This window comes from Micropterus dolomieu, linkage group LG05 (assembly GCF_021292245.1).
Source record: "Micropterus dolomieu isolate WLL.071019.BEF.003 ecotype Adirondacks linkage group LG05, ASM2129224v1, whole genome shotgun sequence".
In the NCBI taxonomy this organism is placed as follows: domain Eukaryota; kingdom Metazoa; phylum Chordata; class Actinopteri; order Centrarchiformes; family Centrarchidae; genus Micropterus; species Micropterus dolomieu.
The window spans coordinates 2,635,407-2,658,557 of NC_060154.1; the positions used below are offsets into that span (position 1 = coordinate 2,635,407).

The following is a 23,151-nucleotide window of genomic DNA, read 5'->3' on the forward strand; positions in this document are numbered from 1 at the left end:
TAAAGGTTATGAAGCACAATGTCTTATGATTGCTTTCCAGGACCGCATGACCCTGTAACCAAAAAAAAAATTGAGGCCCCCCCCCCCCCCCAGTAGTGGTTATAATCACACAAAACCTTCTGCTAATCTAGTTTCTGTATTTGTAGATATTCTCACATTGATTTCTCCTGGTTTGATCTCCAGCGGTTCTTTGAGTGACTGCAGCATCTGGACCACGCACTGTTCAAACTGGGAGGGCTGCAAAAAACATGATGCAGAGAACACGCACACACGCGCGCGCGCACACACACACACACACACACACACACACACACACACACAGCTCCTGAAAACATCCTGCAATTTTTAACTGCATCATATGGGGTTGGCAACCTCAATCAGCATGTATGCAAACACATTATGGGTGACATGTTTAATGGTCAGAGGGGGATGTTCTACCATACAGAACATACATTTGTTAGGAAAAGCCATTTTTATTTATGTTATTGTACAGAGAATTCCTGGCTATGCTGCTGACTACAAAGTGAAAAACTATCATTTAAATTGCAGTACTCATATTTGTGTGTACCTTTGAGTGTGAGCGACAATTTGGTGCAGTTTGGTCCATTTTTCATTATGATACTATGTATCGTTTGATGCAATAACACATTCTTACCAGACTGGTGATTCCCTCATTATCTACAACCCAGGCCTCTTTCTCAGCAAGCGTCTTGACATCTGAGTGAGTAAAAAGCACAAATATGGATTGAAAGGAAAATTACTTGAAACCTCTTGACAGTTTATTGAAGTCACAGGCAAAAAAGCCTTTCTATATATGAGGTGTGACCACTTTCATACAGGTTCATTACAAATGAAAATATCAACAGAATTAAAGGTTTCTGAGGGAAAACCACAACATGATATAAAATCAAACTCTTTCTTTGGAGACCACAATTTGATGTGAGTGTGGCGGAAAGTTAAGTGAAAACCAGTCACTCTTCTCAAAATGACCATTCCTAACCACAAGTGAAACTGAGCATGTCTGGTTTTAGTCTCATAACACTTTCTCCATTACTACCCTGGAAGTTGTATAAGGTAAATGATGACAGTTGAGGACACTGACCGCCAGATACTTCAGGAAAGAATGCAGCAAAAACACATGAGTCTTTACTGTCTGTGTTGGGTTTGCACAAAAGAATGGCGTTATTATACATCTTCAGTTTAGAGCTAGTGTTACTGTATAGCCATTCCATGACTTATTACTTGTATATAGTACTATACACTAATTGTTATAGTATACGGTTTAGAAGTTAGTACACAAGAAACTAATGTATCTCTGCTAACAAGAAATCATACAATATGGACCCCAATAAACTGCAACGTCAGAATTACATTCAGGAGAAAGCTACATGTGTTTCTAAAGATTTAATATTCATACTTTAGTTTAGTTATATCTTCCTGTAGCTCAAAAATCTGGGTTTTTTTTAGTACTGTATGCATTCTGATCTTATAGTATAGTTAACACTTATTCTTAATTTCCAGTGAACATTCATTTTGCAAAACTTAAAATATGCGTAGAATTCAGTTATTGTGTTGTTTTTGATAAATAAAATGAAAAACTGGCTTAAAAATCTAATATATCAAAGTCCAGGTGAAAATAGGATAAAAAAATAATCATTCGCAGAACATTACATTTACATTACATTTATTAATTTAGCTGACGCTTTTATCCAAAGCGACTTACAATTGCTATACAACGAGGGGTTAAGTGTCTTGCTCAGGGACACATTGGTGAATGCGCTCACAGTGGGAATCGAACCTGGGTCTCCCACACCAAAGGCAAGCATCTTATCTATGCACCATCACCACCACAAATTATATAGCTTTCATGTAGTGTTTAAGTGTCTTTTACCAACGTTTTGATAAGGTAGTTTACTTGCCTTTTGTTTATGTGCCGGGGACAACATTTTTAGGAACTGATGTTTCAAAAGTCTTGTTAATTTTCCATGAAGATCACTTACAACCCATAAAGACAAGCCTTATTATACCCTCTTCCATCTGTTACTGTTCCTTCTCCCTCACCTTCTGTAGTGTGCAGGAGAGTTACCATGAGGCAGTGAACTCTCAATTCCAGCAGCAGATCCTGGATCACCTGCAGCAAATCATTTGGGATCTCCAGTGCAGACAGAGCCTCATGACAACCCCTGGACAAGAGAAGCAACAAAAAAGAGAGAGGGGTCATTAAATGTTATGGCAGGCATGAAGTTCAAAATTCCTGCATATAACCATGTCAGAGCTGCAGTCAGTCAATGAGACACATATTCAAACAGGTGTGAGAACCTGACGGTGTGTATGATTTGTGTAAGCCAGGCTCCAGTGAGCTCTGTCTTGTTCTCCCAGCCTCCATAAAGTTTCAGCTCTGCCTGTGGTAGGGTGGTGGGGAGAAGAGCTCCCCGAACGAGCTTCACCAGCCGGAGGGTCATCTCCTCAATCATTTTCTATGAAACACACAGCATTTTATATTAACAACTGTGGTGAGTAAGACTCTCAAAATGACAATTTTCATAATGAAGCATACCTTAAAGTCATTCTGTCTCTGTCTAGCATTCTTCTTCGATTTTTCCACCTGCCCAGATTTCTCTCCAGTCTGCAGAAAAAAAACAAAAACAAGAAATACTATTGCTTAATATTTTCAATAACCTTTTAAAACCTTCAGAAATAAAACTTTTATATCTGGAAAAATTCATAAAATTAGTCTTTTTTCAACGTTTAGTTTTAGTGCTTTTGTTTGACTAATTAAATAAAATTTCCAGAAAACTAGAACATAATAAGTAGACAGATCATCTCTCACTGTGATTTCCGTCAGGCTTGTCAAGGCAATGGTATTTTTTAGCCAAAAAGTTAAAGGGCTAATCCACCAAAAAAACTATTTTCTATGTGTTGCCAGTTGTCATAGAAAATATTTCTATACACAGTGTGTCCTGTGGATCCAGAGTAACAGGGACACTGATTCCAGTAGGACGTGTTACTTGGATTTTATAAAAATATTGCTTTTCCATACACTGAGCACTACAAATGAAGTTTGAAGTTCCAGTCACGTCAATTGTTTTGGGGTTGAGGGAGAAATCTCAGAGAAGAAGATCAAACTATCTAAATGGCAAGATACTACAAGGAAATGTTTTTGTGAACCCATGTGTTCAAGTGTGTTGTAGGCAGTATTTTATATTTGTTTGTTTCTTGTCATTGTAAATTTTTCTCAGGTATTTACCTCACTAAATAGACTTCCATTAACATAAGAGATCCAAAGCTTCCAGAAGTTGGGCAACTGACCGACTACCACATCTGACAGCTTCTCCACAAACTGCACCTGCTGCGGGGTTTCAAAGCGCCAGTCTGGAATAAGGACACACACATACTGATACACCCTGATACACAATACTTATTTTTACTTTACTGGAAGGTGATGGGGGACTTAAAGGATAAACTAGCAAACCGCACTTCTGTAATTCGAAGAATCAAAGAACAAAATATTTAACTTCCAGGCACACCAAGTTCCTGTTGTTTTGTTTTTTGTTTGCACTTTTACCGTACTGCGTGATGTAAGGAGACACACTGCAGTTCCCTTACACATGATACTGTGATTCCCCTAAGAACTGTACATGGCAAGAAGCGTTACACACACACACACAAACAAATGCACAGTCAGAGTGAGGTTCAGACAGGGAAGCCCCTCCCAAGCAGTGGGTGGGTAAGTTGTAATATGATTGTGGTGCTCACTGCTGGGTCGTGGTGTTCGCAGGCTGCCCCCTCTCTTCAGAGATGCGGTGTGGCTGAGCCTGCCGAGGGCCGATGTACGGGTATCCCCCTCTGGGTCCAGAGCTCCGACACCCACTGACAGACATAACGAAAGGAGGAATTTTGGGGGAGGGGGGGGGGGGTTTGCAAGAAATGAGAAATGAACTTGGTAGAAAAAGAAACACATACTTCACATATCAAATAATCACATCAGCCATTTTCATAATTCCACATTCCTTAATAAGCTCAGCGGGCTTTCACACCAAACAATCCTCCCTCGCCCCTCTGGCCTTTCTTTATTTGTGTTCTGATCCATCTATGCTGTGGCCCACAGCTGAGAGACTGTCCCGTTGTTTCCAGGGTGAGGAAACAGAGCTGTGGGCTTTGTGAGCACCGGGGTGAAGTGGGTTTACACCGGCCACATTGGGCTCAGTTACGTCTCATCCTCAGGCAAGCACCAGAACTCCACCAGATGGCAACAGGGAGCCTTGCAGCACTCAGCAACCACACACTCCAATCTCACTTAGTGAGATAACTTTAGTACAATGAATCTATGAGATAACTTTAGGATATCAGAAGAAGGGGTGAAAGTTGACAAACAGGAATGAAAGTGAAACACTGCAGTGCTGAGAGGGGATCAAACATACAACAATGAAAATGAAACTTAATACACAAGTTCGTGCAACGCTGCAATACGCCTACAAGTAGCTTGTCTAAACGTAGGGAAACGGATGGCCACATTTCCAAAACATGTGTCTGACACACACAGAGAAAAGTGTACTGGTGACTCACAGACTGAATGTAGAGTGCAAGCAAGTATTGAGAAATCCCCAAGCAAAGGAGCAAATGCGTTAACGCTGGCCGTGCACGGCCCTCCAGTCTAGAAAATGTAAGGAAATTCTCAATTGAGTCAGATTATCTGTAAACACACAAAGCTTTCTCATATTACACTTAGACCAACCCCCCCCCCACACACACACACACATATTGGCCTTATGGCTCTGTGCAGTGTCTGTAATGTTTTCCTCTTTTTACAGGGATGAAAGCTGCTGTTGATCCAGGTGTCAGCTGAACCCCCGGCATCCTCAGTATGCCAAGTGTATGCATGTGTGAGACAGTTTAGGTGCGAGTGCGTGTGGGTTAAGTGTTAAACTATTCGTAATGCTGCTGTGTTGTTTTCTTGCTAGGGGTTTGAAGGTTAAAACATAGGAACCGCTATGTATGTGACACTGACATGTCGCCTCTGCTCACTTCCTCCTCAAGTTTGATGCTTCTTTGCAGTTCCTGTTCCCCAAGGGGTCACTAACCCTTACCACACACGAGCCTGCTTTCCCTTTATACACACACATGCACGCACGCACAAAAACAAGGTAGTGTATTTTTAAAACTAGATTTTCAGCTTGTTTTTCAACTTTTAGTTCTTTATTGTTCAGCTTTTATCCATTTATCCACCAACATTTTCAGGTTAGACAGATGATAAAGAATATAATAAAGTAATAAATAAACTCACAAGTTCCAAGATTTCTTGGAAGAGAAAAGTAAAACTTGAAATGACCCACAAGAATTTAGCTGATACACATGCAAACACATTACTCACATGTTAATTGAAGTGTGATAATTAACACGTTTCTCCTAGAGTGGTACTGACTGATCCTAAAATCGAAACCGCATGTTTCCCAGTCAAATGTACGAACACCAGAATCCCTCTAATTGTTCAGTGACAATCCTATTTTTCTACGAACAAAATTTCCTGCTAATTGTATTGATATTGGCAGAAGAAGCACTGTTCAGGATTTAAGAGTACTGCAGTTTATAATTGAATTGGGCAGAGTCAGATTGCAGCACCGGGGCACGATGGGAGCGTTTAGACATACGGAAGCAACTTGCGTTGCTATGCTTCCTCACAAGAAAACTCAGACTTCAGGCTTTTGGTCCAACAGAGATGGATGGGTCTATTTCACGTTTAAGGCATTTTATACGGTAATTAATGGAATCATAACTACACCAGAACGGCCTCTGGCCTCATATACTGGACTGAGAAACAAGAGACAGAGAACATGACATCAGTTACTGCAGACATGGCTGATCCATCACAGAGGAATAATCCCTGCCACGTGTGATGCTGACAATAGCATAAAAGATGGCTTATAAATACACAGAGCTGGCAAATGTGATACGAGGAGGAAGAGGAGGCCGCTAGCAGGCTGTGAGGTACCGGTGAGGGGGATTCAGGCTATTTGAGAGGAGGAGTAAGGGGGAGGAAGAGTGGGGTTGGGGGAATGTAGTGGATGTGGTTTATGATGGTTCAAGGGCTGCCTGGGTGGAGGGATGTTTCAAGAGGCACGGGTTTCATACTTGGGTGAGAGGTGAGCAGCAGACCGGGGATGGTAAATAGCTACCAGGTGTGTGTGTGTGTGTGTGTGTGTGTGTGTGTGTGTGTGTGTGTGTGTGTAAGAGAGAGGGACAGAGAGGGGAAGAGGTAGGGGTTCTCTGTAAAGTGTGACAGCAGAGGGGACAGGAGACACCAGAAATGACATTGTGAACCTTACTAGTACACAAACCAAGCCGCCAGAGGTAACGCTGGGCTGGAAGGTGTTTTTGTTGTGGTGGCCACAGTCAGAAATGCATGACATGATGACCAATAGCCCATAACCATTTTTCCAGAAAGAAGCAGCAAAACAGTGAACACATTTTTCTGAGCATTGCAAACACACCGACATGACTTTTTGTATTCTCAAAAGTTGATCTATTAGGTCCAAAAAAAATTGAAAGTTTCCAAGATTTATATAGCAGCCAGAGTGGGACAACTTCTAAACATTGTATCCACTTCTATTAATAAATCCAAGACACAAAACGAGGATGCACATGTCTGTGCACAAGCACAGACAATTGTTAACAATTATTGGCATTAAAAAGCCAAGAGACTAACAACGCTCCAGCAAAAGACAGAGATACAGGCCTGCTAACATGGATTTTAATAATGCAAGTTCCATAATATTAAAAAATTTGGTTTTGCAAACCAATGTTTTGATGAGAACGTATACTGAATAGTGTTTATTTATGAGAAATCACCACAGAGTACCTTTAAAAACACCCTGCATTTACATTTTCCTTACAAGTGACCTCATGTGGTTGTGTAAATGATGACTGTCCTCTCTCAGTGGCAGAGGCAGAGGTAGCGTGATGTTATTCATACCACCACAGAGAAGTCTTAGCAAGGGGATCGGGGTGGATTTACAACTCTTATGACCTCGACGTGGAGACTGCAACACATGTCCTGCCTGCTATTTTCTTCTAAATATGAAGGTGACCTTTTTCTAACCTTAACCAAGTAGCTTTAGTTGCCTAAACTTAAATGGAGCTTAACCATAGATATGGCAATTCAGGCAACACTCATGAGTTTTTTTGGATGACAATGACAATAACCTCTTATATGTGTAAGGTATGAGGACTTGTTGTGCAGTGTCAACATTGTAAATAGAAAACTGTTTAGACCTAATGTTTCTCATGAATGCCTTAAAGTTATATTTTATGTGGCGCAAACTGTTATATTAAAGTAAATAAACTGTCAATGTGCATTTCTGTGTATGTGTTTTAGTGCATTTTTGCAAACCAGCAATTTTCTGAATAGGTGGGTTGCATGTGATCAGCATGCAATTTCAGATTCACTCCCTGCCACATGTTGCTCTGCTGAGGAATGCATGTGTTGACTGAAAAGGGGCCATCCCTGACATGATAATCAAGATGATATTTAACTGTGGAAAGGCAGGGACCAAACCAACCCCCAGATCCATCAAGCCTGAGCCCCGGAAACCACTTGTTACCCTTAGCATTAGACATGTTTATGTTCCAGCTGCACTATGTGAGGCAGCCACCCACTCACATGTATTTGTATGGGTGCCTTTGTGTAAGTATGGGTGAAGGAGTGTGTGCGTGTGTGTCTAAGCGTGGTTAGCGAATCGCTGTTCTTCCTGAGCGGACGGTTTCACATTCACATTTTTCTGCTGGGTGATTTAACAGAGGAACAGCTTAATTGGGGTTAATTGTTCCAATCCATCTGTGAAGCTGTGTGTGAGTGAGAAAGAGAGTTTGTATGTGTGCGTGTGCAGTAACATGTCAAGCCCTGAAACCCAAATCCAAAGCCAATGCTCCCTCACTTTCATCTTATTCATACATTCATGAAAAAATAAACATGCAAGCCTCGAGCAGAACAGGCAGGGGAGGGCGGTGACAGAGAAGGGAATGCAAGCAGAGAGCTGGTACGACGGAGAGGCAGCTCGCTTTCTCTCTTCCCACAGCCAACTTCAAACTCACGTGACATCCACCAGCGACTTTATAGGAAATGCTAAATAGGGGCTTTTCACTTCATGTATAAAGTGAAATTAGCTTAGACATGCGTGTGCTTCTGTGAGTTAGTCACCTCTCTGGCCACTGATGAACTCATCTCTGCAGTTTTGCATGAGCTGCAGGATCCACTTGTGCTGAGCGTAGATGCACAGCCATGCTGGGTCCCCAGAAGCGTGCAGGTCAGACAGGTACCTACACGTGCACAAACACACAGGTGTAAAAACATTTACATTCAAAGAAAGAAAATAAAAAAAGAAACCCCACAGCTATTCTGGTGAGGCTCACTAGAATGGTGAGGCTCACTAGAATAGCTGGAAGAGCAGAACAATTATTTCAGCAAATACCTCCTGCTTCAGGATAAAGGCAACAAATAATCAAACAAAAGCACATTAAGTGTCTTTATAACATGTTGTTCCACCACAAGCCTCCAAAACAGCTTCATGCTCTTTGGCAAAGATGTTTCAAGTCTCTGGAACGCTTGTCTCCGTGCTCATCAAACAATTCAGCTACTCCTGTGGCCTGTACTGTATGGAGGCATCAGCATTTGTTATGTCTCTACACTCCTTTACTCAAGTTTTTATTTTAATTTGTCCTCCATTTGTATATAGAGTATCGATCCACAATGAACTCCATTATCAATAGAGAAGTCAGTCATAGCCAAAAAAGGCTTTCAGCACACATAAATCTATATTTAACTTTAAACTTTTCTGGTAAGTAAAAATCACTAAGTAGAAAAATCAGGATGCTTACATTGAAATTCAGCAATACAGCCTTGAAGATAATATAACTATGCCTACCAACAATTAAGTAGAAATTAATATGAATCCTTTAAAGCCACTAGGTGCAAAAAAAATGCTGGCTTCACCAAGATGGAACAGCAAAAAAAAAAAAAACTGGATCCGTCATTACGTTAGTCAGCTTATCACAGATATCAGCATATACGTTAGCCAATAAAAACAAGAAATTACAGTACAGAAATGCCAAAGTTTGAGCTAATTAGTTTAATTTAGTTTACTTTTCAATTGTAAAATGCCCCACTCCGTGCATATGTTGGTCACAGACCAAATGTAAGACATCCTGATCAAAACATTTTCTTGTGTTATCTGTAAATATCAATATTGGTACATGCTTTAAATACCTAAATAATCAAAATAATTCAAAAGTTGTTATAATCACTTATAAATTCCATATATTGGCTTTCAGTTAATGTGTACAATGAAAATATAAATTATATAATATAGACATACTCATTGCACAATAAATAATAAAGCGTAAGAGAAAGACATATTAAAAAAAAAAAAAACTATTTGAATGCATCCAATAGCAGAGACAAGAACATTTTATATTCTTTCCCACATTTATGCATAAATTCAAATTCAGAAATAAAAAAGCATTTTTCAATCCTCTCGCCTCACACTTTACAAACACTTCACCCTCTTATCCACTCCTCTACATCTCTACCCATAAGTTTATTTCCTGGGCATCACTCAGTGACCTGTGGGATGTCAGATGACTCACTCTGAGCTGTGGCCTGGCTCCCTCTACTGTCATCCTATGATCAAGCTGCTCAGTTGTTTCTCATTAGGTGGCATCTTTCAAAAGTTTGAGCAAGTCTCACAGGCACAAAACACACACACACACACACACACACACCATCCACAGCAAGAGTAAACAGGAGCTGAGTGGGTGTTCAGAGCCGTGCCTAATGCAGCAGGATGAAAGATGTTGCCGTGTGGTCGAGAACTGGTCTCTGTGATCGTGACAGGTCGGTCTTAACAATAATAAATCGAGAAGACCACAAGAATGAATGGATAGACGGATAGAGGGGAAAAAAGAAGGAAAGAAAGGCAGGGAAGAGGGAAAAATAGAAACAGAAACAAGAGAATGGGACAACAAAAAGCTGAGAAGATTAGTGAACGTTCAGAGAAACGTGAGATGCAGACAGAAGAAAGTGGATGGAGGACGGAGTTTTGGTAAACGATGACACAGACAGACAGACATCAAAGAAACCAACAGGAGTGTAATGAAAGAGTATAACAATTAAGTCATAACTTATATTTAATGTTCACAGACTGTCTGCAAATTGCAGAGATTGTGTGACACATGTAAAGACAGGAAAGACATATGAAGACTGCTGAATAGGGAAAAAGATATGTTATAGATGATGAACACATAATGTAAAAATAAAACAGAGTATGAGATGTGTAAAGACACGAACATGACGACTGGGAGGAATACGGACAGATGGTACGAAATGGCTCTCGCAGGATTATAAAAATGTAAAGAGACCTGATGTATCTCTTCTGGTCGTGCAGTGTTGACGGGGTCTGCAGCAGTTTCTCCATTAAGAGACTCCTCAGAGCTCCAATCCTCGTCTCAACCTCAGCATACACTACGGTAGAGTAACAGAAAACCATTTTATTTATGATGAAAACACTAAAAAATTGAGAGAGTCTGTGAAACAGTGAAATTTTAGTTCATTTCATTCATTTGTTGAGGTTAAAACCCCAAAAAGGAAAATAATCTGTTTACCTTTTTTGAAAACATGGACCTCAGTATTGCCAAAGAGAGATTTGGCTTTCTCATAATCATTGATCACCACATCGTAATCACCCTGAAAGAGAATTGTCAGTTCAGTTAACAATGCAGCTCCATCTGTTTTTTTTAACCTATCAATTGTGAAACAGACTGTATTTAAGCCTCTCTAGCTCCACCCTCTGGATGACAGCCATCCAATCTGTGACTTAAAACAAATATACTACACTGAGGATATATGGCAAAGGAAACCCTGTATTAAAAATAACTTTAATTTTAAAGTAACAATTAATAATTAAAAAGGGCAGCTTCACAAGAATCCCACAATGTTGAGTGCACTTTTTTTGTAGTACTGTTTGGGTTAAAAAAAAGCTAATGTCCACATAACAAAGGCATTTTACACAAAACTGCATTTATTAAATGTAATAAGCAAAGTTTGGAAATTCATGACCAGAATTGTTAAATGCAGAAAACTGCTTAGGCTGAGGGCAAATATTTCAAGCTCACAAACAGGAACACATGAAACTACAACTGTAGCCTTAACAATTAACGCAGATTTAAAAAAAAAAACACCTCTACTACGGTACTACAGTTTTAACAAAAATTGGACATTGTGAGCTTTGGAGAGCAGGTATCACTGGCTTTTGAAGATACAAGCAACAGAAATCAAAAATAACTTTTCCATCATTCTGTTTCTTAATTTGTTAAGTAGTTATAACCTGGCTCTTGGTTTATTTGTTGTTTATGGTTGCTGTCTTGGTTATGTATATATTTATGTATTCATGAGCTGAGTAAAGTGAGATGAGGTGAATTTACACACGCTGCTGGACTTGTAATGGCATTGGATGTTTCTTTTGGGAGCCATTAGGTTTTATGATTGCTTTGCACAGCATTCTGTGCATCCTACAGTACAAACACTGTTCTCTGATGATGTTCCCATACTTTTAGATAACAATGTCCTGTTATGACAGCTAAATTAACTCAGGATTAGTTTCATGAACACCAAGACGAAAACAATAGCCTCACAAATAACCAGACCTAAACCCTCTATGCTGAGGGAAGTCCTAAGAGTGCATACTGCAAAACACATTTTCACCTCTTCTATTATTCAGAGAGCTGAAGGGTCTCCGTCTTGATGAATGATCCACTAACTCTTGCACACAGCTCAAGACTCAAATGATAGCATTACAACTGTACTGGTGTGGAGGCAAAGGGAAGCTGTATTTATTCTGTATTGGGTGCTTAACAGTCATACATGTGCTGGTGGTGTTTTGTATATACGTGTATGTGGATAGTACCTTTTGGATATTGCGTTCAATGTTGAGTGGCAGGTTGAAGAGAAACTTGAAACGTTGCAGGACGTTGAGTGCATTGCGTGTGGAGTCAGCTTTGTCTTTCCGCCCCAAGACCTCCTGGAAAAGAGTATCGGCAGTATCACTCGCTCCTATGAAAAAGACGGCGAGAGAAAGAGTGAGTGAGAGTGAAACAGGGAGGAGAAAATGAGAAACTGGGATACTATAAAAATAAATGTTGATACCACATTTCCCTTTTAATGTCGGTCTCTGGTTTTCTTCCTGCTCTGTATGCTATCTGACACAGAGGCTGAACTGTTAAGGAGAAAGTGACAGCTATCTCGTAGTCAGACAGCTTAGTGGAACCTTTGCACAGCTAACTGGCTTCGTGGGTGGCCTTGGATGTGCCGGCAAATAGAAAAAAAAGACAAAAACATGTTCCTCTAATCAAAACAAAACCCCACCCCCAAAACAAAATCCTTAAGGAACAACAGCATAGGGTCTGGCAAAGGAATATGTCGCATTTTTTGCTTGCACATCTAAGTTGTCATGAAACTACTGGCTCTGTGTGTTTCACACATGGGTTTTGGGGGGTGAACAGTGGCCTAGGCACACTGGGCCCACAAGTTTGGGGCTGTGGGGATGAAAGCTACGTCCGGCTGGGAAGTTTATTTACTCTAGACTCCGGGAAAAGAACCTGCTTATTGACCCTCCATTACAGGAGTCACATTATCATGTATGAGATGAGAGGGTGGGAAGATCTACAAAGGCAGCCAAACATACATGGCCTACATGTGTTTGGTCAATGGACGGTCAGTGTGTGATAACTGGTGGATGGTGGGCAGCACAGAGAAGACTCTCTTCTCACAATCACTTTGACTCTTTGAGTTTTAACTTTAGTTTAGCTCTAGCTTTTTCGACAGTCAGCACATGGAGAAATATTGTGAAAAAGACCACAGCTATTCACTTACGACACCTAAGATCTTTTAACATCTATCTATATTAACATTTATCTTTTAACAGAGAACAGGGATTACCATCTCCCTCCCTCCATATATGACCACTTGTTATCATATGAACGTTTCCCACTAATGTCACATGTGGGCCACTTCATTCCATGACGAAGAGGTGAAAATATTTGTGTGTGTAAACTGTTCTCCTTACCTATATTATGTTATAATAAGTAAAGATAAATTAAAGAATGATAAAGGCTATACATACAATTGTTTTAATTATCTTTTTAGTGACATAAAAGTGTTCTCATCAATGATGAATGACTTTGCTTGTTAAACTTGTTAAACGCATCAAACAACTAAAAAGCCAAATGAACCCAGGATTGCCGTAATGAGCATTGCTGAACCTGCACAGTAACATGAAGGGTGTAAAAAATGAACACCAACTACAATTGTTCTTGTGGCTGGACTTAAAAATGAAATGCCACTTACGGTTAAGGATATTTTCTAGTCGCTGAGTCATTGATCCCTCCACTCTCTCTGTACCATCAGACTCCAGCCTCTGGTGGATTGCTGCAACACAAAAGTCAGTATTCATTTATACTGTAAAGGACTGTGGTGGACAAAATACAGTGAAATCAACTGAAATAAAAATCAGAAAATTATAAATGGTAGCATGAATGTTGATGTGGCAAGGAAAAAAGTGAAAAACGGTGTTCTACACTGTAGAGTAACCAAAGTGCAATTCCCTGACACAGGAACATTTTCAATTTCAGGAACTGAAGGTAAAACAATAAACAGGCCCTACCCCAGTGGTAGATGGGAGATAACCTCGGTGGTTCTCCGCCCACAGATACTACTATTGAACCCACCCCGCCTTGAGTCTGTTCCCACGCAAAACACAGGACCTGACCTTGTTCCAGTGGTGACTGTACTGGATCAATTCACCTAACCAAAACCATTAACAGCCCAGTTTTGTGGTCTTGGGACATTTGGAGCCCTTTGACCTGGAGGTAATGCGAATCTAAAATGTTTCCACTCTGAAAAATAACATTTGGGAGAGCAGAGCTGGAGGTCTGGATGCCAAAAATTGTTGTTGCCCAGGGGAGGTGGGAGGAACTCTCTGATGGCTTGTATCCATCACTTAGCGTGAAGAGCTTTACGCGGGAGAGGGAATTTGAAAAGAGGGAATGAGGGGAGAAAACAGAGAGAGAAAAAGAGGCAGAGCGAGTAGTGTGGCTACCCCAGTGAATAAATAAATGGTGTGCAGTAGTGGGCAGCTGGGTGTTGAGAGCTGCAGTGTGGGTTTATTGACAGAGTGGAAGAGAGGTGGAGAAGGCTTAGGAGACCGTCTTATACATTCTTGTGGAGCGATTCAGATATGCAACAAGCAGACATCTCAAGAATGAAGTTAAGAGACAGAAACATTAAAAAAAATAAAGGATAACGACCCTCTCATTTCTATTCTATCCACTTCCTTGCCTTCCTTCTTCTCCCACACTTGTTCCATTACAAATACTGGCTGTTAGCAGAGCTTGGAGACAGCAGAGGGAGCGGGAGGCAAAGTGAAGGGGGAGAGTTCTGTAAATAAATATGTGGGTCCATTCTGACAGACAGAAGCCTCAAGGCTGAGGCTGAGGTATTCCTAAAACACCCCGTTCAAACATGCCATTGCCTAATCAGTACGGACGTCGATGGCCCTTTCATGGACCTCTTGCTGCTCGCCGACCAGCAGAAAACTTGGCCAGATGCAGGTTGGGACAAAGGCACGCAGACATGGGAGTGTATATGGGAGAGCACAGGATTGATAGGCCTGAACACACAGGAAGACACACACACACACACACACACACACACACACACACACACACAGGTCTGCTTCACGTCTCCATACTCCCCCTTGCCCTTTTGCCAGCTGTGTGTCCTCTGCATCTGTCACACACTGAAGGGCTGATGACGTCACAGCTAACCTAAACATCAAGTCAGAGTCCGGATAACACACACAGCCAGGACCTGAGGAAGAGCCGCAGCTCCCGCTCAGCTTCCTGGAACCGTTGAGGGGGGAAAAAAAATGAACAAGAATAAAAATACAGCGTCCCTGGATTCTAAAGCTGGAGATGTTTTGACTCCTGCTGGGGCTGGCCGCTCAGGGAATAGGCCCTGGGAATCTGGCATTTTTGGAACACGGTAGCCGTTCCGTTTCCTGCATCACTGGGAGACTTCCTTTTCACACAACAATGAAAAACCTCAAATTTCAACATTTTAGTAGAAACAACCCTGGACTCCCTGACAGACTGTCAGTCAGTCAATCAGCTGGAGCAGCTCTGTCTCAGAAACATGGCTCAATTTGTCACTGAGGCTCCATGACCAGTGGCCATGCCAAAAAAATTCCATTTCTTTCAACAGTCTGAGGTGGTTCACATGGAGTCTTTAGAGGACCACTTGTTTCCTCACTGCAAAAATCCCCTTCTGTAAACAAGTACAATATTATATCAAACAAAAGAATTTGCCAATGGGGTAAAACTAGCATAACAATCAGGCCACTACAAAACACTATGTGAACTAAAAACTAGTAAGAATGACTTGATATAATTACGCTTCAGAAATTTAACATATACTGTGTTGAACCTACATTATTTGATTAAATCCCCATTTGGCCTCAAAACATACTTCCTTGTCTGACTCTGAGCCCTGTGTGAGTGATGCTGCATTACTTTTACCAAAGGACTGATATCTACATGATCCAACCTGTGACTTCATGTGAATGCTGTCTGACTCTGAGCCCTGTGTGAGTGATGCTGCATTACTTTTCTGAGTGACAGCCTCAGGTACAGCAGTCACCCGCATTTAGGGTCCTACTGGGTTAGGCTGGCTCAGTGTCGTTTAATATTTAATGTATTCTCTAATCTCTTTTGTACAATAATATTTTTTCCCTTGTAATTAAGGATGCACCCATTCAACTTTTTTCTCTTTATATGAATTCTGATAACTCAACTTGGGACATGCTGATACAGATTCTCGATCCGATACCAATGGCCAATTTCCCCAAGTTTAAAATCTGTCCACCACATATAATTGTTATGTAAAGTAACATTTGGCAAGGAATTACTGTGGTGCTAAAAACGGTTCGCTGTGACTTCATAAATATAGCATAAACACAGAATTGTATAATAACATTGACAAAGAAACTGTTTTAATGTGGACTGGTCAATCTGGTTGATCTGCTTAATAAGGTTAGCATCGGACCCCATACGGATCTGTTGGTTGGGATGGTATCCTTTGTCTCAATAAAAACATAAAATATCTTTTGAGGCCTGCAACTTGATCATGCACTCCTGATCTGGCCTTTGGAAGATTTAAGAATATGACGCTAGCATTAAAAGTTGGCTAGAGCTTTCAGTCTTGTTTCTATATTTGCCAAAAGCAGTCATTAGCTAACTAACCCAAACAGTACTGTAATTACTAAGATTTGTAGTTTGCAGATGCAAAATTCTAAACTGTGTGTTTAAGTACAGTTCATAGTTCATTAAAAAAGAGACATGGGATTTTATTTTGCTATTTCTGTTGGAGGTGGTTAGCTATATTAGAGAGCAATTAAGAAGCAATTAGTGGGGACAAGAAAAAGAGAAACCCCACGGATACTGAAGTCAGAGTCCTGCTGTTTGCTCTAAATATTTTTTATCCGCCTCATTTCTTTTCCCAGATTTGGCTTCTCTTCTTGTTTCCACTTGCCGGCAGCAGTACGCTTGCATTAAAAAATTACTCCAGACTTCTATTAAAGTCATCAATAAAAATCTCACATGCAAGCAGAACTGAAAATAAACAGGAAAGGAGACAAAAATGACTTGATGATGATTGAGAGGGCTGGAAACACTACAGCAAATTCTGACTAGGAGAACACACAAGCACCCTGTTTAAACTTTTTTGTACAGCTAATTTCATAAAGATTTTTACAGCGACATCTCAGGTGAGGTTCATTTGGAATGACTCAGAACAACAGAGACCTGCCAAATGCTGCTAAAAGACAAAGAAAGGATTCACAGTTCCTCAGACAGCTGTGCTAACTAGGCCTGGCAGCGAGCTATTGCAGAGCTGTCTCGAGGTAGCTGGCTGCTAGCAGCATGCCGGCTGGTATGTCGGTTTGGCTGACGATGCCTAGTATACAGAATATCTCCACTTGAGCTATCCATTCTGGGCTACCACTTCATTTTTTATGACTGAATGAATGCCAACTCTTGGCCAAGAAAGGATGTTGTAGTGCTGTAATGAGTCATGGTGAGAAGAGGGGCCTCAGGAAGTTTAAAAATTATCTTTTAAGTCAAGGTGCTGGTCCAAACATGAGATAATGTTTTGTAGAAACGATATTTGAAAAGCTGGATTTGTATGATATTTGAGGAGTAGACATTTACAGATTCACAACTCTCAAAAAAATGTGTACCTGCGCTTATATTACAGAGTGAGCCTGTTCCTTTATGATTATATTTACCAGCTTGTAGATAACTCTGTCAGCTGTTTGGTGGTGGACAGGTAGCTGCAGATGCAGGTTATAATTATCTGTGGTTTTGTCACTATAAGCAACACCTTTCACATATAGTAATTTGAGCCATTGTTAGTATTAAAAATATCGATTAGTGCAGCTTTAATTAAAGTATTTCATCTTTCAATTTTACAAGAAACAAGTTTAAGGATGAGGACTAACTGGGGAGTCTGGCAAATGTATAATGAGCAAGCCTTCCTCAAAGTTTGCTAATTACCAGAGCCGTTATTAAGGTAAAATGTTTGAAAATCACTATAAACCTTCCTCCACTGTATAATGTTAATCCTTCTTGAAATAATACAACAGTATTACAGACCACTTGACTATTGTTTGTTTCCCACTTTGTTTAATTAAAAGTGTTCCTTATCTTTTAAAAGTCTTTATAAAACATTTTTGTTGCAACGGCCGTGGGGCATCTTATAATCAGGGTCATCTTACATTCAGGCCAATACAGTGAAATCTCATCCTGTTACACAGGTCAAAAAGCATCATTATGCCCTCTTGGTTCCCAGGTCACTTGAGGCCATCCATGGTGCACTGCTTCCTCCATCTGTAAAGACTGTACATTTCCCATTGGGGCACTGGGCACACAGTAGGCACGCTCAGTCTGAACGTGAGAATGACTGTGCATTGTTCCCATTGGTCATATTGGGTCTGTTATCAGCACTATCAGTCCTAATACTCTGGCCTGCATTGTGTTGGGCTGCTCCGTTTATTTAGATTCAGCCACTAACAATGAAAACATTGCCTCTCTCCCAATCGCGGCACAAACATACGGAAAGCAATAATAATAATGATGGAGGCAAAAAAGTGCACGTATAAATAGTAAGGGGAAGTAACTGAGCGGCTATGGTGGGAGGAGAGAGTAAACAGACAAAAGTATGAATGATGAAGCAAACAATTGATTTGAGGTACCTGGCAGAGCGACAGCAGTCAGTCTGTTACCTTGAAATCTCTTTGGCATCTCAGAGTCAACGTGTCTAAGTCTGTGTGTGTGTGTGTGTGTGTGTGTGAGTGTGTCCACTTCCTGGCTCTAGGGAGACTGTGTGTGACAGGTGAGAGCTGATCTCATTTTGATGAAGGTGAATTAGCCGTGTTGTGGTTGGCTGCTGTAACTATAGCAGAAAGTGGAGGGTTTTCACACAGCGGCCAAATGAGCCTCTTTAATCAACCGCTGCTCAACCGCATGTGGAGTAAAAATATCCTGAGACATGAACATTTGCACACCAAAAATCAAGAACTTTTTTTCTGAGCAGAAATGAAGAGTGATGATTTGAAAGTTTGTGTATTAATTGTAGAGCATTTGGTGCAATTCCACAGCACACAAAAATGTGTTAATCCCTCTCACCTGCCAAAGCGTCCTGGGCCTCAAAGAACGTACTGAGGCCTCCTTTCACATAGGCCAGACTCCCCTCATTCTTCTTAGTAGCTTGCTTCTTCAGATTACTGGCCGCAACCTTCAACTGCTCAAAACTGAGGAAAGAAAAACAAAATGATCATGACATTATTTTAGGCCTGCAATTTGTGATTAAATTAAGTTTAAAAAAATGCCCATTACAGAGTGCCCAAGATTACATATTCAGATTGCTCCAACAGTCAAATTTACAATGTTAAACAGAAAAACAGAACAACAAAAAAGCACTGAAAGGCCATAACCAAGAAAGGTTTGGTATTTTACTTGATGACAATTAATTTCTAATCCATTAGCCAACTTATGCTTTTAGTACTACATAAACAATATATTGCCATTTTGTTGTCTAGAGACAAATGTTTTGTTGTACAGCTCACACAGAAGCATGTATCTCAGAAACACAATTACACACATATTTTTGGCCAATGTGAGTACGTGTGTCTGTGTGTCAGTGTCCTGAGTGAGGTTTCCTCCGCAGGAAGAAACAGTCACCCAGCGAGGTCCAAACAGAGGCCTCTGGTCATGCTGGATCTTGGGGTCTGGGTTACCGAAAGGCTAAGCAGGGGGAGAGGAAGCCAGGAGAGTCCAAAATAACTCTCCTCTGCCCTGACATGACAGTCAACTGGGCTCAGGGCTTTTGGGTCAGCAGGCTGCCTTGTCTACATACCTAACTGTTCTCTGAAGGACCAAATGACCATGTGAAGAGTCGGCTCAGAAACTATAACCTCAAAATGAACATCATAAAACCAAAGCGTATAAAGTTCTCTGTAATTTCCCCCCATGTATTAAAAAAAAATTCTTTAGTCATTGCTATCTCCCAGTATGTACCACGGGGCTGCAACTAACGATTCTAACAAGTGCAAGGAGATGTCTTTAAAGGTCTTCTTTCGTCTGACCAACAGTCAAAACCCAAATACATAAACACACACGCACAGAAGAAGTTATCTACATTTTAGAAGATAAATCAATTATCAAAACTGTTGCAGGTTAATTTCCTGTCAACTGACTTATCCATAAATTGCAGTTCTATAGGACCATAATGCTGTGTTTGGCTTGGAGAGGGTATAGAATGTAATGTCTCTTTAACAACACATGGATTTACCTGCCACTGATCCCATCTGCCAGCAAAGAGTGTTACAGGACAAATACAGGCCCTACAGTGTTGAAAACGCATCTTAACAAACCAGTAGGAGTTGCTAGCACAGTGACCAAAACATGCTAGACTCCCACTAGGATTTGTTGGTGTGCCCAGCTATGCCAGAAGGAATTAATCCCAGCCCTCAGTTTGCCTCTGCATCACCCAGTAAAGACTCCTGTCTCTTGTCTATTTACTTCAGTTGAGGACAAAAATATGATGCAAGCCAACATCTTGTGGGTATCCAATAAATTCAAAATCACGAGGGATGGTAACTTAAGATCAGTGATAAAGGATCTACCTGGAGCCTGAATGGTTTTCTATGAGGTACCAGGTGGCAGAGAAGTTCTCACTGGTGAAGTCTCCACTCATTCCAGGAAACGTCACCTCCATGTCTTTCTGTGGGATTTTGCCTCTGGGAGAAGACAAATAAACAAAGATGAGCACAAAAAAAGGCAGGACAAAGTAGGAGGAACTCCACTGTATTAAAAGACGTACGGTATATAAACAACACAAAAACTCCAAGGATGAAATGTGCAGTACAAACTTTAGCGACACTTAAACAAAGAAAAAATAAATGTGTAAATATATTACCAACAAATTGGTAGTGAGGAGGGCTTGGCAAAAGAATTGTGTAAATATTCTGATGCTTTATTAATGAGGGTCAGTTTTTACAGCAGGGGGCAGTGTGCAGCCAAAAAGTACCCATGCTGGGAGAGCTTGGCGTGGGAAGTGCAGTGTGTGACGCCTGGTTGCCCCTGGAGGACCCAGCACTCATTAGGGAAGCTTGATCTCTACTAATGACCCGTGGCCTACACAAACCAACCCCCACCTCCACCACCACCCACTCTGCAGTTACACACACACACACACACACACACACACACACACACACATATGTAGAAAAACTGACGCACAGACAGTACAGAATTTAGTTCTAAGGTCTGTGAAACAGAAATCCAAATACAAGAACACACTTGGTGACACGTGCACACAAACACAAGCACAGAAAACCAGACGCACTTAGAAGTATGTACAAGCAGATACACACTCATTCATGTTTATGACTTTAATATTACTTCTGTAGAGTTGTTGCAATGGTTAAATGACACCATATCATAACAGAGTGAAGGTGCAAGTTTCCTCATTATTAAAGAACACACATTCACTGTAGATGGACATACACTATTTTGGGCACTAAATATTATTACTGCAGGTAGTGATGTTGCAGTGGTTAAGGTGAGAAACTTGAGTGAAATTGCAAGCATCAAAAAGGTCAACAATATTTATCAAAGATTAGATTTCAGTGTTGTAATCCTAATTGTATTCAGTTTAGCTCAGCAGATACCAAACTACGGATGGTTACTGAAGACAGTCCCTTACAGCAACAGCTGTGCAACTACTGCTCTTTAATCTTATCACTTATATAAAATCAGATTTTATGGGATTCTGTATCTTTGTCTGTAACAAGCATACTCACTTTAAGCAGGTTGTATATATGCTTTTGTAGAAAGCTAGTTTTGTCAGCTGGTTCAGTCAATTGCTCAATACTTACAGCTTGTAGTTAAGCATGTGGAGATATTTAATACGCCTAAGACTAGTTTGTGTAGTGTCTATCTAGAGACATTTCAATCTCCACATATTAAATTACGTATGCTATTACAAACAGCTGGTGAAAACAGCTACAGCTTACAACAACCATACATAGAAGTGCACAAGAGTGATGCTCTTTTACAAATAAACTGCTCCTTTGAATAAATCCGTAAAGTATTAATTTCTAAAACCCTCCCTCTTTCAGATAATCACAAACCATTAAGGTGCACAGATGACAATGTGTTCATATATATTACTGTCAAAAAGAATTGAGTAGACTTTTTATGCTGGATGTTTAATGCAACCCTGGGAGACAAGTGAATGGTACAGCTTGTTCATCGGGGTCTCATCTCTGGACACGAGCGGTCACTTGCCCCCGGCCCCTCTAAACCAAACAAACACTAAGCTAGAAATGCCAGAACCTGACAACACAAACTATATATTACAACTTCTGTACTCCCTGCCAGGCGCGTGGGAGGCAGCACCATGCTGCCTGCTCTGAGGCGGTATACAAATAAGTGCGTGGGTCACTGCCACACTTCTTTCCAAATCCCTTTCTATCGTCGTCCTCTCTGCTTTATACACAATTCTTCTGTTTCCACTCCCTGTGAGCAGCGGTTTGAGGCAGTTCAGCCATTGCTGTGTTGGCATAATATTTCAAACGCCTGCATATGGGGAGAGTTTGTTCTTGTTTAGGGATGTAAACCATGACTCAATAACTAGAGCGCATGTGTTTACGGCGGTGTGATTGTGCTGAGCGATTTTTGTGTGTGTGTGTGTGTGTGTGTATTTGTATGTTCTTGTTCTGTACTTGTCTAACTCGATGCCTAGTGGATTGCTGGGTCGCAGGGAGAGGGGGGAGATGCCTTTGTTGCGGTCAGTCCTCATGTCGTAATAGTTCATCTCATCTACCCACACAGCAGACTGGTCCAGGATACCTGCAGGACAGGGCAGGACGGGAGAGGCGTGACACGCGTCACTGAGCTCAACAATATATCCCAGATGTGCACACGCAGACATTCACTGTCTCAAAAATATTTTGCACACAAACAAACATGAACATTCAGGCAGCACCATATATAATAATTACTGTTACCATATAATCTTGTTTTTCTCCAACTGTCATTAAACGAGTGCAAATTCTGCATACTCAACTCTGTACCTATGAAATGTTTGTAGGTCTGGGTAAAGTGCCTGTGTTTTCCACAACTAAATAAATGTGCTGTAAAAACAGAAATGCTTCAAGTTGTACACAGAAACAGGAGTTTCCAGGGGACACTGGACTGTGTATAGCCAGTATCTCCAGTAATATTGGTATCAAGGAATCAGATTGTTAAATCTAAAATAAACATTGTTAGCTTATTCTCAAACTTCATTGACGTGTGGTTGACTTCAGAAAAATCACATGACCAGATGTGTTCATCACTCTTGGCGAATGGGTTGTTCAATATGCTGTGTTTTATTTATCTGTAGTGTTTTGTTTTTTTTAACAATGTCATGTCTATGTTGCCAAAGTGCCGAAAACAATTTCTTTTATATATGCTTGTGTTTTTTCTATTTGAATGTGTTTATTT

At 40.7% G+C, this 23,151-nt stretch overlaps 1 protein-coding gene across 4 annotated transcripts in view; it reads right to left on the reverse strand.

Annotated features, from left to right (window-relative positions):
- The window catches only part of exoc2 (exocyst complex component 2), a 50,734-nt gene that overhangs the window by 8,925 nt on the left and 18,658 nt on the right, over positions 1-23,151 (reverse strand). For 2 of the 4 annotated variants that reach the window (XM_046049725.1, XM_046049724.1), the window contains exons 5-18: positions 20,286-20,399; positions 18,787-18,911; positions 13,394-13,474; positions 11,955-12,100; positions 10,654-10,735; positions 10,411-10,513; positions 8,195-8,313; positions 3,757-3,870; positions 3,248-3,372; positions 2,558-2,626; positions 2,320-2,477; positions 2,062-2,183; positions 656-717; positions 157-237 (exon numbers count right to left, since the gene is read on the reverse strand). In XM_046049725.1, coding sequence (XP_045905681.1) covers positions 157-237; positions 656-717; positions 2,062-2,183; positions 2,320-2,477; positions 2,558-2,626; positions 3,248-3,372; positions 3,757-3,870; positions 8,195-8,313; positions 10,411-10,513; positions 10,654-10,735; positions 11,955-12,100; positions 13,394-13,474; positions 18,787-18,911; positions 20,286-20,399 — 1,501 coding nt within the window. Of the gene's footprint in view, positions 1-156; positions 238-655; positions 718-2,061; positions 2,184-2,319; positions 2,478-2,557; positions 2,627-3,247; positions 3,373-3,756; positions 3,871-8,194; positions 8,314-10,410; positions 10,514-10,653; positions 10,736-11,954; positions 12,101-13,393; positions 13,475-18,786; positions 18,912-20,285; positions 20,400-22,388; positions 22,511-23,151 lie in introns of those variants that run through there. The other 2 variants (XM_046049727.1, XM_046049726.1) reach the window with 2 other exon arrangements.